General features: G+C 36.9%; 2 protein-coding genes across 2 annotated transcripts in view; one reads left to right on the forward strand and one right to left on the reverse strand.

Moving 5' to 3' along the window:
• The window catches only part of LOC105383736, a 121,262-nt gene that overhangs the window by 77,903 nt on the left and 24,489 nt on the right, over nt 1-18,870 (forward strand). The gene's annotated exons all lie outside the window — the stretch shown is intronic.
• LOC125490951 lies at nt 12,033-13,183 on the reverse strand. The gene has a single exon (XM_048631485.1). It carries the CDS (start codon nt 13,111-13,113, stop codon nt 12,037-12,039), a length of 1,077 nt encoding a protein of 358 aa, XP_048487442.1. The 5' UTR covers nt 13,114-13,183; the 3' UTR covers nt 12,033-12,036.

An 18,870-nucleotide genomic window follows, 5' to 3' on the forward strand; every position in this document is an offset into this window, starting at 1 on the left:
GTCAGTTTGAGATTTAATTACGGTAATTATTATTAATTGTCCGTTAATTTATGGCTTTTAATTGAGGTTAGATGGTTGATTTGTTGTTACACTTATTAAATTATTTCGGCCTGTTATCTTTACTGACTTATTTATAAAGAATGGTGGGAATCGTACCTAGAATCTCCAAAGAAAACCGAGTGTACAACTACAAACTTGAAACTAAATCTCAGTTGTTCATGGTGCTGTTTATATAACCGTTTCACCATCCCTTTATAAATGTGTATAACACATAATTAACAATTAAATGTCAATAAGGGCGTCGGTGCTGCTATCTCAATAGCCTAATGCAGGCAAAGTTCCCACACACGGGCCTAATGCGAGGAGTTAGACCGTGGAGCGAGGTACAAGAGAACACGAAACACGATTTAGAACATTCAGGGCCTCTAGCACAGGTTTTGCAATTTACAAAAACTAAAAAATCTCGTTTTCATCTGTCACCTGCATACATTATCTGTCAAAAGTTTCATGTTAGGTATGGTCCGCTATGCGAGAAAACGTACTAAAAAAACAAAAAAATACTAAACTACAATCGGTTAATCGGTTTGGGAGCTACCATTGCACAGACACAATACACAGATAGACAAGTTAACTAAAAATACTTAAGTACTCCTCAATTTTTGCGTTAGGTGCGGTCAGCTGTGTCGAACACAGGTTACACAGGGCATCCGACTCGATAAGAAGGAATAAAGGCCAAAATAATCATTGAGTGATTCATTTCCGTTTTCTAAACTTATTTGCCAGGCTACAAAAGTAGAACTAGGCCGATCTTCTGTAACTTAATCCACCGAGGGTTTACGGTTGTGGCTGTCCACGGCAACAACTGATGCCTTCCGTGCCGCAGCTTTACTAAATAACAAATATAAATATCCTTTATCTAAACGCGCGTAACGGGACGGTTCAATCTTAATTGTTGCTTTGCTTTACTTGAAAATGTCAGCGCCATTTTGAAAGTTTGTTTCGCTTTGTTTTGTTGCGACTTCCTTTGTTTTTGCGTTTTGGTTAAGTTCTAAATGTGCGTAGGTAGCTAAAAGTCGTAAGTTTTCGAACTCATACAAAGTAAAAAGATAGTTCAGAATTTTATGAGAACTGGATGAAGATTTGAATTTATGTTTCAAAACGTTTATATGAATTTAAACGATGTATAAACGTTAAATTCTTAACCGAAGGTTCATCAAGAGGTGAGAGGTGAAATTTCAACGTGTCACGGCTATGTCAACCAACTGTCACAACATGGTCAGTAGTCGCAGCATTTTAACCTATGTCAATGTCAAATAGTATCGCTGTCAATGTCAAATACTGTCATACTTGATACGTAATGATGTGGATTGTGGTTACAGCATGCATGCGGCATGATTGCTAGGTGTTGTTAGTTTCTTAGCAATGTCAAGGTTAACTATGACAGGGATTTCTACACATCATGATTAATGATAAATTGTAATCGATATCGAAACGAATGTCAATATTAAACCTCTATAATCATCATTATCAGCCCGTAACCGTTTTCTGATAATAGACCTACTTCGACCATTTACAACCATAATCAAAGTAGGCGTATTAAGGAAAGGCACATCTTCCTCGCCTAAACACTACCGGCCAGCTGTCTAAGATCCAGCACCAGTTGTCCAGACGGCGTCCCACGCTATACTTACCTGGCACTCTAGAACTTGATTACCCACAGGTCATCAATGCTTCCATAGACTAGACACCATGATCAAATTTATAAAATAAAAAAATTATACTTACTTACTTAATCCGCTGGCTCAGCGACCCGAAGTGGATCGCATAATTGTATAAAAAGTAATGAAACATATATTTTTATACAATAAAAGTGCTTAAAAACCCAAAATGCAGGCTGCTCCGCAGTGTTTATAAACAACAAACACTACTATATCTGAGATAACGGTGTGCGATGATGTACTGCCTCGGAGCCGCCCGCCGCTGGACCGGGCGGACCAGCGGGCTGGGGTAATAGCACAGAGTGGAAAACCGAACATTACAATACTACATTACAGCACAAAAATACTAACCCTTATATTCGTAGAACGTATTGTAAATTTCCAAAAGCTTAACATAGACTGGTTTCAACCCACGAGATTCGACTCTTTAAATCATTCATAGTCATTCATCATCACAAAGTAAATTTTAAACCCATTTTTAAAGTTTCATAAAGACTACGAATTCAGAGATTAGTTAATAAACTACTAGCTGCGCCCGCAAGCTCCACTTCGCCTTAAAAAGTTTTCCCGTGGGAATTCCGGGATAAAAAGTAGCCTATGTTCTTTCTCAGGGTCTAGAGTCTAGACCATATGTATACCAAATTTCATTCAAATCCGTTAAGTAGTTTTGGCGTGAAAGAGTAACAGACAGACAGACAGACAGACAGACAGACAGACAGACAGACAGACAGACAGACAGACACAGTTACTTTCGCATTTATAATATTAGTTAGGATATAGTTAGGATTTGTTAGGATCCAAAATACAGGTTGTTAAAAACTTACAGAGGATCATATCGATCGACTTTGATTCTCTGACTTTTATAAATTAATAAACCTAAGGGTCCAACTTCTAGCTCCATTCCAAACAAACCCAGCCCCAGTGGTGGCCGGAATCGGGCCGGCTTCGAACCTGCTACTTACTCCCGAGCATTATTAACGCGGAACCATTGCCGCCGCCGATTTATGGCTAGTTATGAAGTCTATAGAAATAGATAAAGGTCAGTTATTTACAGGGGAGGTGTAAATATAGGGCTTTATGGAGTAGCCGCTTAAATAGTCGTAACTTTATTCGGATGACCGAATTTCATATAACTTAGATAAAGAGTACAGGGCCATACTACAAAAACTTAGAGTATTTAACAGGTGTTTAGCGCTGTCAAACGCCACAAAATCTGTCAAATTTCGTTTCAAGCACTTGTTAAACAGTGTTTAAAGTTTTTTGTGGTAGTACAAGTACAGTAGATGTCTATCATATTTCTATTTCTTTGTGGGTTAGGCACCTGATCCTGGCTCTCTCGAGTGGATCATTTGTGCATATATCCAAGGTCTGTACTGCCTTCCTAAGCTTTGACCATTTCCCATCAATTATGTACATTGTACATTTAATTTTGCTGTACAAACCCTTCCTTCATTGGAAGAGAGACCCGTGCCCCAGCAGTGGGGACGTGATGGGTCGTGATGATGATGAAAGTACTTCCCAAAAATTTCTTCTCAACAGTAGGTAATTGGTAGGTATGATTATGAAGTTGTTTGCTTTGGGATAAAGTATACACTTATAGTAAAGCTACTCACCATCTCACCAAGTCTACATTAGGCTCAATTTAAACGAGCGGCGATCATATACGATAAATACCTCGCGATTATTGTTTTTACTCCACTCAGTCGCCAATTGCCATCTTCGTTTTTCTCGGCAGCAATAAACATAGTTTTTGCTACTTTTTTGCTAACGAGTAGATAGTAGTTAAGTCATCAAGAACTAAGTATAGTAAATTGTTGGGTTAGGTACCTGTTGAAATCTTTTTTCATGTTGAGATAGGATTCGTAGTTTGCATTACAATTATTGGCAGTTAGGAACAGTAGTAGGTATCAGTGTTAAGATATAAAAAATATGGTTATTGCAGAGCTATAATTATTTTATGTACTTACTAATGAAATTATTATCTTAGTTCGTTAAACATTTTTGAATAGCGAACAACCTCTAGCCAACAAACCTCTTTCAGCTACCGTGCAAATTCACACATCGCGATTTAATTGTAAACGTATACCCTGATACCTTAATTAACTAGAAAATTAAAATTTACTTTATTTGTCGTAAACTTTTACAATTATTTGTCGTTACTCACAACATTAGTCTACCACCATTCCACAAAGGCTCGGTCACTTCAGAAGAAATGGCGGACCTCCCCGCCCATAGGTTTATCAACCGATCTGAGATTAGCTGCACCTCTCAATAACTTGTCTAAACGCCCCCCTTGTCTTACCCCTCCCCCGTGCCGTGTCGGTTAACCGTATCCGCACCTGATGCTTTGTGGTTGTGTTGTGTTAGTGTTGTTTACGGTTTTCGGATTACGGATACCGGATAAAGGTTCCTATCGTCTGTTCTAAATTGTGGATTCGCTTAAGTTTTACGGTACCTCACTAGGTACAGATTATAAAGACAGATTTTCTTTACACATGTGTTGCGGTTAAAAATTTGTATGTGGTAGTCTCAAATATTAGGTAAGTATATATTTGAGTTATCTAGCTACGCTATCTCAATTGCAATCCAACCGACAGGAATCACTGTAATCTTCCTCCCACCGAATCACCCCATCAGTTATCAGGTGGTCACTCTATACATAATTATGACGAAAAACTAAGCTTCGGAGCGTTGCTGCGCGAGCCACGACTCTATCACGTTGCATTAAACATGCCGATTGCACGACAGCCCCCGTTCGTTTATTTTTCATCAGTATCGAGTAACCCTTCAGATCCGGATATGAACCGGATAGTAGATCTCAGTAATCTGTACAACCGGATAGTTGATCGTCACTACAATCGGTGCGGCGATGCTCCGATAGAGCACCGAACACACGGCCAATTAAACAGAACCGACAGCACCGGGCTACCAGGGTACCAGGAAAACAGGGAATTACAAGAACTCTGTGGCTTCGCTAGAAGGATAAAAAATATGTTTGGTTCAGAAAATCACTGACAAGAAATTAGGAAGTGATTTTATGAAAAGAACGAATAACATAGGTAATTCAAGGTGATCATGATTATTTGTTAAATGTTGCAGCCGCAGCAGGTTGTTTTTTGTTTTCAGAAATTCTGTCAGTCCATCCATCCATCCAAAATCCAAATGTTGAAATATTTAATTTTACAACAATTTTTATATTGATTTTCAAATATATATCTACTATATTCTAAATCCTAAACACTTCTAAAGCTTTCCTTCTCAGTACCGTTGCAGATGTACCATAAACATCACCTGTTACGTCGTGTTGCCCTGGTACCTCGTACTTCTGTGCCGTGTCTATAAGCCAACGGTTCACGATGTCTAATAATTATTATTATTATCTGAAGCTAGACAAGACAGGCTACCTTGAACAGCCTTGCAAAGGCGGTGTGCATTCGAAAGGCTCAGAAATACCTTGGTTCGTTCACTAATCATGGTGAATGTTTAACTGACTGTTAAATAATGTAATTCAAGATTTAATACTCATAAAATGATAGAAAACGTTATTTAATTAAGCGCTAATTGCTGTTGTCCGATAGAATCCGTTGCTTTAGAAGGTTTTTACCTGGAATTTCCTAAATGAGGGCGAGCTTTTGATAACGATCCATTTAGTACTGTACCTAGGTACTTAAATTACGCGTGCGCCAACATACAAAAGGTAGGTTTCTTTTAATTTCATATCTTCACTTCATTTTATATTGCCCTGACTACAATTAACAACAACAGCTACTCCGTAAGTACTTTTTTCAAACAAACCACTGCGAGCATCATTTACTTACTTTGCAGCTTAATCAAAACAAAATGAACCCTACTTATTCAAATAACAGCACCATTGCAAAAACATAAAAACACTATTCTACATTCCGCAAAACCTGCGCTTGCGATGATCCAGACCCACTGAACTAGATCTAGTCGATCACTCCAGATCAATCGATGTAAACGATAAGTTATGGGCAGTAATGGATAATCATAATGGTTGCCATCAGCTGCCAGTGCCATGGTTGAAGCCTGGCCTTAATAGAGTAGATGATCAATTGGCTTTCAGAATGGATGTTTGTAATATTTTAAGTAAATGGGTTTTATCTGAATCTAGATCTTTAGGTCTATTGAGACGTTTGAGGTCTGCAATGAAGATAATGATATCTTGTCGAGGGTAATGTTTAACGTTGCTTTGTTTTAGGTTAGCTGAGGACTTTAGAAGTTTCTTTGACTATATTTACGATTGCGTCCAAACTAGCGATCATGATTTGCTCGATACGGAGAAATCTTACGGCCAATTATAACATATATGTGGACCCGGAAACGGTATCACAAAAATCGCGTTCCATTTTCAAAAGCATCCAGAAACAAAAACTAACAAGCGCGCGCAAATTCAAAATTGGAATGCAATTAAAATTGACAGGTCTCCGGGTCGACTGGCACAAGCGGAACCAATTCCCGCCAACCCCTCCCAACATGGCTGCCGGCTCCTCCCATTGTTGTTAGCTCCCATGGAAGACATGGAAGCATCCTCAGAACAAGGAATGCGTAGAAGACTTTTAATAGCCTGGCTTAGGGATGGTTCAGGTCTAATCTGTAGGCTTCGTTGTATTGGGAATTTCCTGGGACACGACTCACGATTCGTTTGATATTCTCTCGTAGTGGCAGCATACTATAGATTGAAATGCATATGATTATATTCTCTATGGTTAAAACTATTGTGTAAAGACATAAAAAAATGTAGCGAGGGTGATACATCCCACACCTAACAGAATGTTAATATCCGTCTCTTACTTAAAACTTAAAAATACATTATCATTATTACAAACCGTTTCCCGCTCTATCCTCAAACATACTTCTTCTGTATCAAGTGTCCGTAGCTATGCCTCTATCAGATGGTTGTCAGATGAGCCTCGTAACTCCTTTACTTTGTTGCTATACTGGCCAGTGATAACCATCGCAATCATTACAGCTTCTCACCAGCCGCATTTAAGGGTTAAGGGACCAAGGGGAATTAACGGTGTATTTATGATCGGCTGTTAATTTTTTTGTTGGCACAGATTCTTTGGTACAGCTCGGTCCAAATAACTTCTTAGTTTCTGAAGTTAGCTGCGATTACACTTTTCTGATTCGGTAAATTAACCAACTGTCAATCTTGGAATTCAATTCAATTCTTGTTTTGTATGGCACTTGTATAGTGCGACAAACTTATCTGTTCCGGTGAGAGCAAACTAAATTGATCCATATCTCATAACTTACCTATGAATTATATATTCATATAGATTAGATAGGTTTATGAAAACCGCAAGGGTGAATTACCACTACAGGCTAACTTAAAATCTTATAGAATCAAGAAATATTAGACATATACGTGAGCTCTTACCGGAACAGATAAGTTTGTGGCACTATACTGGTCAATCTTTTTAAGACTTAAGAGGCGGTTTGTCAATAAGACAAGGTAGCATTCCCTGCCAACTTCACAACTATCAAGTTGTTTGAACTGTATTGCAAGTTAATTGGCACAGCAGTATTCTTAAGACTTTTTGCTTGTAGTCAGTAGAAAAAATGTATCGGATAACTATTAGGATTGGTTGTGAATTAATGAGCCTAAAATTACCCACATGACTGGTACGATTCCCATGACCCATTCATTAAATTGTTCAATTATTTCGTCATTCGTATTGAAAATTCTACATATCGGGTTCTCACAGTTATTATTATTAAGTAATTGTTGGTTTCCAAAAGCCCTTTCAATTAACGAACGAAAAGATAATAATCGCTAATCCGTCATACCAATATTAAAGACCATAAACTAATAATATCAGCTGTCTTGCATAACCACACATCACCAAACGTCAAGATATAATGTCGTACCTATATGTATGTATAGTGGTTAGTGGTCCTGAACGCTGCGTTGAAGGTCCCTGGTTCCATCCCCGACCATGTCAGATATTTGTTCTCGGTCTTTGGGTGATAAATGTGTGTATTGTATGTTTTAGGTTGTGTAGATATTTACAACTCTCCTGCAAACAGTGGAGATTACAGCAAAAACCCTCAACCAGCTGACTTTCGAGTACTACCGACCATAACCTAAACACTTGATCAAATGAAAAGGTAATTGACGTAGTAAAAATGTTAGCAAGTACCGGTTATCCATTAGATGTTTGATCAGGTAGACTTAACTAAAAAAGCATTCTCTACCAGTTAACCTGCAGCAAGTTCAAGAGCAGAAAGTGGGGCAGTGCAGAAATTTCTAAGAAATGTTCTTCTTCTATTTTGACTTCCCATGCAGCCATAACCATGACACTAAAGATGAGTCACTGTTTACTGCAGTGATTAGTAAAACTATCGATCAACACAGCTTTTAATTTTTTATTAGGTATTTATTTTATTTATTTATTAGTATTAGGGAAACAGACAGTATCATAATACAATAAATTAAAGTTCTTAATTGATACATAGACCAGTAAAGTTTCCACTATTAGATAGAACTTAAACTAAGGCAATAAGTTAATTATTAAAAAAAAAAAAAAAAAATATTAACAAAGTTGTAAATACAAGCCCCCGTGTTCGCCCGTAACTGTAGGAGGTGTCACCATCGAAGTTGTTGATCAGTATCCCTACCTAGGACAAGTGATCCGATTAGGTAAATCCAACTTCGATAAAGAGGTAGCTCGTAGAATCCAACTCGGATGGGCAGCGTTCGGGAAATTACGACACATCTTCACTGAAAACATACCTCAGTGTCTGAAAACAAAAGTTTTCAATCAGTGCGTGTTGCCAGTGATGACTTACGGAGCCGAGACGTGGTGCTTCACCAAAGGGCTTATCCACAAGCTCAGAGTTGCTCAGCGTGCTATGGAAAGGGCTATGTTAGGCGTGTCCCTGCGAGATAGGATTCGTAATGAAGAAATCCGCAGGAGAACTAAAGTTACCGACATAGCCAAAAGGATTAGCACGCTGAAGTGGCAATGGGCTGGCCACGTAGCCCGCAGAGCCGACGACCGATGGAGTAGAAAGGTTCTGGAGTGGAGACCCCGTGTCGGCAAACGGCGTGTCGGTCGCCCCCCAACCCGTTGGTCTGATGATCTGCGGAAGGTAGCGGGAAGCCGCTGGATGCAGATGGCGGGTGACCGTTTGGGGTGGCGATCGTTAGGAGAGGCCTATGTCCAACAGTGGACTACGGAAGGCTGAGAGAGAGAGAGAGTAAATACAAGTACTTTTTACCAAAACAGAAACTAAATTACATCTAAAATTAATTTCTTAAATTTAGTATAATTTGTTTTTTGTAAATATTAAAACTGAAATGAAGTGGATCTAAATGGTTAAACTTATTATTATAATTCTTACAAGCTCTATATAAAAATGAATTTGCAGCGTAATTAGTTTTGACTGCGGGCAAACTAAAGAAGAGTTTACTTCTAGAATTAACGCGAGGGCAACGGTAACATATATTATTTAAAAGATATGATGAATCAATTTCATTATTAAGTAATTTATAAAGAAACAACTGATCTCTCATATTGCGTCTATCGGACAGGCTATCAATTTTATTTGTATTAATATTATTAAACCTAAAATTAATATGCTTCAAAAATTTATTTTGAATTCTTTCCAAAGTGTTTATATAAATATCGTATTGTGGATTCCATACAGTGGACCCATATTCAAGAACCGAGCGGACAAAGGAGTTGTATAGTTTTATCAAAGTAGAGGATTGTTTAAAGTCTCTACCAACTCTCAAGATGAAACCAAGCATTCTATAAGCTTTACCTGATACTGTCTCAATGTGTTTATTAAAAACAAGTTTATGATCTAAATAAACACCCAGATCTTTGACCTCCGTCACTCTAACCAAAGGTTCATCTTGCAATTTGTAGTTGAATAATATAGGTTTTTTTTTTCTAGTAAAAGATATAATATTACATTTTTTAGCATTCAATTTCAAAAGATTATTACTACAATAGGAACATAATGCATTAAGATCATCCTGAAATTTTTTGCAATCGATTTCACTATCAATAATTTTAAATATTTTGTTATCATCGGCATATAGCAGAAAGTTCGAATGTTGGAAAATTTTAAATATGTCATTAATAAACACATTAAACAAAAGAGGGCCAAGATGCGAACCCTGTGGGACGCCAGAAGTTACTGGTACAAACGAGGAACAATAACCTTTAATAGTGACAGCCTGGCTTCTATCACTTAAATAAGACCGAACCCATCTAAGAAAGACACCATGAACACCAATTGAGTAAAGCTTCTGTATAAGTAAGACGTGTGAAATTTTGTCAAAGGCTTTTGAATAATCAGTGTATACAACGTCCACTTGATATCCATTAGCCATGGCATTGGAAACTACATCAACAAAATGACAAAGATTGGTTTCAGTCGATTTCTTGTTAACAAAGCCATGCTGTTGTTCAATTATTAAAGGACGAATAATGGGAAAAATTATGTCATATACCATCTTTTCAAATAGTTTAGCAACTATACACAATTTATTTATGGGACGGTAATTTTCTATATTGTGAGTATCTCCACTTTTATATACAGGTACCACAAATGTTTTTTTCCATTTTATAGGCATATGGCCGGATTTCAGGGATAGATTAAATAAAATATATAACGGCAACGCAATTGTTTTACAACATTTTTTTAGAAAAACCGGTGGAATACCATCTGGACCCAAACCTTTATTGATATCTAAGTTATTTAAGTATTTGCTTACACAATGTAGTGATAGTGAAACGGAGGACAAATTCACCGCATTCAATGAATTAACACGACAAGTATCATCAAATACAGAGTCATTTTCGAATACCGACTGAAAATAACTGTTGAACATGTCGCTTATATCCTGTCCATTACAAGAAGAATGGCTATTAAAATGCATAGAATCAGGTAAACTATTGCTGTTTTTTTTAGATTTAACAAAGTTCCAGAAGTATTTACAACATGAATTAATATTATATTCTGCATGATTAATATATTGATTGTAACAATGTAACTCGGCTTTTTTCTGTCTGTCTCTAAGTAATTTAAAAGTATCATAATCGGATATTCTACCATATCGTTTCCATTTCTTATGGAATTTAAGTTTTTCATGAATTATTTTAATTAATGACTTACTGTACCAAATGGGATATCGATTTTGAGTCCTTATCATTTTAGAGGGGACATGCGATAGAATAATATTGTTTATTTCGTTATAGAATAAGTCTACAGCTTCATTAATATCATCACTAGTTAGAATCTCGGACCACTTAACTGCTGAGATTGCTTCATTTATTAATTGATAATTAGCATTTTGAAATAATTTTATTATGCGGGGAGCGTGTTTTAGTATATTAATGCTTAAATTCATACTAATGTTAAGTGCTGGGTGGTGTTTATCCTCCTTAATTAATGGCATTGAACAACGGGATACACTACACATCATGTTACTAATTATTAAGTCCAATCTTCTACCATTGACATTATCAATGTTATTGTATTGTTTTAGATCATTAAATGCCAAGAAACTTCCTAATGCATCTATTACTTTATTACTGTCAATATTTTCAATAATTACAGAACTATCATAAGTTGGATCAGACCATTTTGCCATAGGTATATTAAAATCACCCATGACAGTAAAGTAATCGTTCGGGTTATCAAGAATAAACTGTGAAACTCTATCAAAAAAATTACATAGAGAGTCAAATTGCAAGGGGCACTCGGGAAAGTATCCACAAAAAATATGTAATTTTCTTGTGTTAACAGGAGGGTTCAATGCTATTGAGACTATTATGGCATCAGCCGCTTCAGCCTCAAACACTATGCGAGTAGAAGAAATTATTGTATAATTACTATTTACGGCTATAAGAACACCCCCACCCAAAGTGTCACCACGTACTGCGTAGTTGCGATCGGCCCTATAAACATTAAACCTAGAGTCAAACAGTTCATTATTTGATATACCATCCAAAAGCCATGTTTCAGTTAAACATACAGCATGTGCATCCGTATTAATTAAGTTTCTATAAAAAATATTAGTCTTAGTCCTAAGTCCTCTTACATTCTGGTAATATAGTAAAAACGTATTATCCACTAGTTATTTGACAATGGTCCACATATAATAATACGATTAATTTTGAATTACAAAATAATTTAAATGTTTTCTTATTATCCGCTGAGAGATCAAAATGTTTCAACTTTATGTAAATTTGATTATTTTTAATTACCGGTGCCCAATATAAAAGGTTATTACTAATCAAATCAAAGAAAATGAGTATATTAACCTTAGCCAATTCTTCTACTTGATCTTGTTTAAATCAACTTCACTATTAATTACGATAACAGGACTCGTGTCAGAAAAACGGACGCGAATGGAGCAGTTCTTTACATAAATGTACTTATAATTCAACTCTCTCGCGCGTTTTTTGGCCATATAGAGAAGGGACTTATTGGATTTAGTCAGGTGATCATTAAAGAATATCAGACCACTGTTACCTGTGTAACCTATGTCAGATCCCTTTAGTCCCTTTAACTTCTTTAATTTGGCCAAGAAGTCGTCCTTTTTGTAGCGGGCCAAGAGGCGCAGAACAATTGGCTTAGGTTTTTTATTATCCTTGTCGGAAGAAGCTACACGAGTAACAAAATCAACATCTCTATTAATATCAAGTGGAAAGTCCACACGATTAGCCAAGTCCTGAACCACACTCAACAAATTTTCATCTTTCCTCTCTGGTATCCCAAATATTTCGATATTAGATCTTCGAGACCACTGCTGGTTTTCATTGTCCTGCTTGATCAATATATCAGTCTGATGCTGTAGAGTGTCCAAGACAGATATCTTTTTTTCGTGTACCTTCGCCTTGGATTCCATGTTTTGGATACTGGATTTTAATTTAGCGTAGTCGTCCGATATAATATTTATACTAGCTTTTAGATCATCCACTTCCTGTTTGAAGGTTGCAAGAGCCGAAGTTATGGCTGTATTAATCATTGACGTCATTTCACTTCTGAACTTTGTAAGCTCCTCTCGTATGATACCTCTAAGATCGGCAGCAGGTGTCGCGGTAGGTTGCGTCCCAGAAGCCTCAGGTTTTTGAAGCTGAGACCGAGTCTTCACTCCTTTATTCACCTTCGCAGCTTCAGGTTTGCACGGACGAGAGTTATTATTATTATTTCCAGTACGAATCGGAGTGTTATCTCTTTTTGGTTCCTTTCTAACACAATTAGGGCATAGCCATGCCGCCAGCGCATCCGAATCCAATGATTTGTTGTCGAAATTTGATAACACACATTGGCCGTGGAACTTTCCCCGGCACTGTGTACAATCTAACACGACACCGGTGTTCTCAGTAGACTGGCAGCAGGAAAAATCCATAATAAGGCACGTTCGAGGATATAGAGAATAGAACCCAAACAGTTGTGGCCAATTTTTTTTTTTTTTTTTTTTTTTTTTCTCGAACAATATGTCAACTCGTAGCGAAGCCTACGCCGTAGAATTAGTGATCTGCTACAAGTTTCGTAGGTCTCAGCAACACGGGATGATTAATTTCGGACCGCGCGTCACAGCACAGTTGGCCAAGCGGTTAACACGCCCGGTATCAATCCCTCACCACGCTTCCTGGCCGCGGGTTCGAGTCCCACAATCTTCACAAAAATCACAAAAGATCTTGACACAGCTCCCACGAATATTGACCGCCAAAATAAAAGTCGAGAGAAATAGATCTGTCTCACTTTAACTCCGCCCAATGGGAGGAGCCAACCCATAAGAAGTCCACAGGTGTAAGCGAGAATCAAAAAATACACCAACTGTCCAATCACAAATTTTAAAAAATAATTTAAAAACAATTGCCTTAGAGCTTAGCACACGTCCAACTATCGCATTAGCGTACATAGCAACTGGTATATTAACAAAGTTGTAATAACACACTAGGTACCTAATTACATTAAATTGTGCTTAATTAAATTGTGCTAAGTATAAAACGCATGTCAAATCTATCGCAATCACAATAACACAAGCCTATAGCGTTTTCAATATAACGATCGTTCTATAAAATTGCCATTAGATATTTATGTAGGTCTACGGCCAATACATTTTTCCATTCCGACAGAACCGTGCCCGTTCATTTAATTAAGCAACACACACAGAAGGTTAAAAATCCCTCCAATCCTATCAACAGCATTAACATTGACGCCAATTAAATTACCCAGCGCTCTATCACCGGTGTTACTAGAGCGAAATAGTCACAGGAAACGGCGGACCGTTATAAAAGCCGAGAATGGGCATTTTTGCCACACTTCGCACGTGGAACGGAAATTCTGAATTCAAATATTTTAAACGGTCATTCGTTCCCGGCGAGTGCCGCGCCTTGCGCCCGCGCAGCCTAGAGGTCAGGCAGTGTTTGTAGTGAAGCCTACGTTTGTAGGTCATGTGGTGATAAGGAACTAAAAGATTTATTTATCTGGGTTTTTAGGTATAGGTATACCTTTTCGGTTTAGTTCAAATTTCAGTAGTGGACAAAAATGCATGCAATGCGTAAAGAGTACGTTAAGTTATGGATTTACAAATTAACACTGAACCAAAACCGAGAAAAAGACACTTAAGTACTCGTATAAGAATCTCGCCCAAAAATTATGACTCATGTTACATCTATAGAAACGATATAATTATCATTCCTACCAGTCGAAGTCTAACCATGCACGTAAACCAAATTACCCAACAACCTACGTCGCATAGCTGTTAAGCCTAAATATTCTTTAAATGCCGTCCAGCTCGCCAAAGGCAAAGGGCGTGCAGTTATCAAGCCAGCTGAAATTGAATAATAATGATATGATAATGATAACAACATTGCCCCATTACACCGGTGGGCTCACCAGCCACCACGCCTTCATGGCACAGCCGAGATATTCGAACACGTACAATCTGCTAAAAAACATAGCTATCAAAATATGCAAGCTGAAATGGCAGTGGGCTGGTGATATTTGCCGAAGAACCGATAACCATTAGGATAGACGAGTTCTCGAGTGGAGACCTAGAACAGGCAGCGTGGGACGCCCCCCTGTCCGCTGGACCAACGACCTTAGTACCGGGTAGCCGGTAGTGGCTGGATGAGGAAGGCCGAGGACCGAGTTTTGTGACGCCTATGTCCAGCAGTGGATGATTACTGGCTGATTAAGATGATGATTATGACACTCTGCTAAAAAAAGTTTGTATCCTGAAAATACTTCACTCACGAGCAATAAAAATTTTCCAGTGACCATAGCATCAAGCAAGACTCCTGAACAGAAAAGATTAGCTTAATGACGCCCTCTGTAATAATGAAGTATTACCAACTACTCGTAAGTTTGAGGCGAATACTTTGCATTTGTAAAATTTTATCTTTTAGTTCAGTTGTCATAATTTTATTTACTATTAGGTTAGGCTTCATTAGTTAAATGTTAATTTATATTATAACCTTGAATAAATGATTATTTCTATATTTATTTAATAACCAAATAGTAAATATTTTGTTTTGAAAAAAAATAAATCATTTGGTATCTCTATTTTGTAAGTTTAGTGTTTTCATTGCTTGTGAGTGTAATAATATCAATAATCGAGACTAAGAAAACGAATAAGTACCGAACGAAAATCTCCATTCAAATAACACAGGATATAACTTCCCAAGAATAGCATTTTGTTGACTGTACATATCCACTGACATGAACTTTGCAAGAGATCTGTTTGTAGGATAACTCCAATGTACTTTAGATAGTTCATAGTAAATTACTTGTAAACTTGTAATCTTATCAATTGCACGTCAGTGATAGGTTGTTTCAGATCGCTAGTAGGTATTTCATGCAAATATCACTGTTATGAAATTGGATTTTATTGTCTATAGAGTGAATTAAACAAACAATAAAATAGGTACCAACCTACAAGATCATTTATCAAACTGAAAGCGCTAAATCCGTTATTCAAATCAAAACACTGAGCCTATAAAATATAGCAATTATTTTTACATTCACAGATTAAACAAACATCAACACAAAAAATAATCTCCATCCGTTCCCACCATTATTATTATTATATTTACAAACAAACTCGTTCTTCCAATACATTAGATTTTAACGAGCAATTCTCAATATCACATTCAATGGAGACCTGTCCTAAAACTGCACTGCATACATAGTGGAGATCTTTCTGGCTGGTTGGAAGCAAAGAGTTTGTATTATAGCTACAGTCGCAAGGTCAGATATACAACCTCTGTAGAGTTTGCGTGCGTGACAAATCGCATCCGACGAACTTAACAAGTGAATTTCAAGATTGGAACAGCCAAAAAAGAATTATTTTTGAACTTGAACTTGCAGCTATTCTTAGTGGCCAGTAATGCAATGTACACGTTATGGAAATACATACTCGTAGTTACATAATCATTAATAAGTTCACTGTAATAGTAGCTGTAACAAATCCTAAGCATTCTTAGCAGTATTTATTCGCTTAATGTTTTTTTACATGATATACATAATATGTACGATCTCACCCCAAGTTAGGCAAACCTATATTATGATTATCGGACAGCTGATACATCCACACAAATACATAGACAGATACATATTGTATTGAGATCGGAACACTTAGATATACGATATAAACGTACATCGAACAATGCAATACGTGATATGCACGCGAATCTAATTAAATATTAGGCAGCTCCTTCTCAAGTCAAGGTTAAACTGTTGGGAACGTCTTTAACAGCACCAATCAACTGGAAACGACCTCTAAATGACAATTTAACAATAACTTAAACATAGGTAATAGATACTGAGGTAAACAATACAGGACCAAGTCGTCGACCTTGGGGTACTCTTTTACGAAAATAATATAAAATCAGTTAACCCTAACAGTTTTAATAGAGATTGTTATACGACAGGAAGCTTTAAAGTTGTATTGAAACTATTAAGCTTCTAATGAGAGAAATAAAAAGCATATCCCAAAGAATGGAAGCCAGTGGAAACCGTGAAATTGTTCATGTATCATAAAACCCAACCGAACATTTCGAATCCTTTCTTCACAGATACATTAACCTAATTTGTTGCTCCCATTACGGCATTACGGCTTCAATTTGCCTCTAGTTTCTTTTTTTTCTATTCTTTAATAACCGAAACTTGAAGGTTACCTACCGCATAGGTAATAACTCGAACTCAAGTGTTATGTTTTCTCCAATTAAATCCTTGACGAACTCACGCGATGTACAACTTTGAATAATCGAATTCTTCGTATTCGATTTTTTCTCACACACTGGGAGAACTGATTTATTCTGTAAATTTACCGTTGTGACATAACACTTGTCAATATTAACAAGATGGATGGGTTCAAATATTTTAGACAGTACCATGTTGGAAGAAAATTGGGTGTCAGTTCGATATTTTGATGATATTTTAATGAAAGTCGATGATATTTTCGAACGGGGAGGCGTCAACAAGATGAGTTTTTGATTGGATTTTTACGCGTGACGAACGAAACCCCTTAGCGCCTTCGTTATAACTGTGTAGTTAAATATACATACATTAAGTCTTGTAATTAATGATCTGTATCGGTTATTTGTTTGAGGTGTTCATTGACTTGTGCGTTTCTTGTGTCAGAAACCTCTTTTTATTTATTATCTTTTACATTATAATTAACATTAGAGGAAGGAATTTGTTCCGAATCACTGCTATAAACCGTAGCAATAAAACAACTGCTTTCATTCAAGTTGAGTACGAATACAACTATGTTACAAACATTTCAACTGACCTATTCTATAGAGGCCTATTCTCAATCAATACAACAGATCACTGCAACAAATGACTCGTGACTTCGTTATTCTACTTCGAAAGCGAATGGACCATGCCCCATGCAGGGTAAGACTCCAAAATAAAACATATGACACTGCTGCTGGGCTAAATACCACTTTATGGCATTACATTAGGGGGCATAATGTCAGCAGGGTACTTGGTGTAGTGCACAGGTGCGTAGTAACAAAATGCGGAGAAAGATTTGCGAATCAGTGACCGCTGGAACAATGGGTCGTTGGAAATACGCTCTTTGCTCTAGCTGCGTTATTTGGTACTATCTCAGAATATGAGAGTACGGACGTACGGTACTAGCGAATTCATTTATTTTTCCTTGCCTCTGTACCTACTTATAACAATAATTTTATTAATATTACTGTTTTTGGATATTAATGCTGTTGTATTTTGTTTTGCGATTTATTTACACACATAATTGAAATCGCTCAATAAAATAGCAAATTTGTCTGCTGACTTTAAAAAATATTTATGGCAATCACCAATAAATTTAAGCTTCTTTACAACCTTGATTACTAAACTTCTTAAACATTTTAATTGCTTCATAATTATTGAACAACGCGTTCTAATAAAAATCATTATTTATCTTGATGCCATCATTAATACATTAAAGGTCAGATACCTGCCATCTTTACAATTCACTTCTATAAATCAAGGTGTATTGTTTTGTCGATATTGTTGACAAATATTTCGACATCTTCTGCTTACAGATACTTGATTGCGTATATTTTGTCAACGTCTTTGTTACGTGAGTGAGTCTGATCAAATAGAGGCATTAGTGGGTTGGCCAATCATCTTTATGTCCTATTTACGATAATCATTATAATTTACCTAATACATACTTTACTATTTAATGACATGAATTAAGACCGATAGTTAGGCGCTCCTTTGTTTTACCTTGATGAGATTAGAATGCAGGATAGCTAGAAATCGCAAAAAAATTGTATTACTTTCATTTTTCCACTCAGGAGTGAGGCCTATGTCCAGCAATGGACGACGACTCTTAAATCAGTCTCCGAAGGACCCTGATTGGTCAGTTGTTGCTCAAACCGAAAATCGTGGGCGGTCAAGAGCGAGTGTGCACATTGCACAAACATAGTGAAGGTGTGGCTTTATTGGATAGAACTACAAATTGTCTATGGTTTCAGAGAATGCAGGTTTTGTTCGGGGCCCTGTGACCTGTATTCAAATTACTGTGTATTAAGATTCCATAAATGGAATTGAACTTCGGTACTTAAGGCGTTATATGTATACCTACTTACCTAGAAGTAGTGTCGCCAATAGGCTAGATTCCTAAATTTTTATTTTC

This window comes from Plutella xylostella, chromosome 29 (assembly GCF_932276165.1).
Source record: "Plutella xylostella chromosome 29, ilPluXylo3.1, whole genome shotgun sequence".
NCBI classification, from domain to species: Eukaryota; Metazoa; Arthropoda; class Insecta; order Lepidoptera; family Plutellidae; genus Plutella; species Plutella xylostella.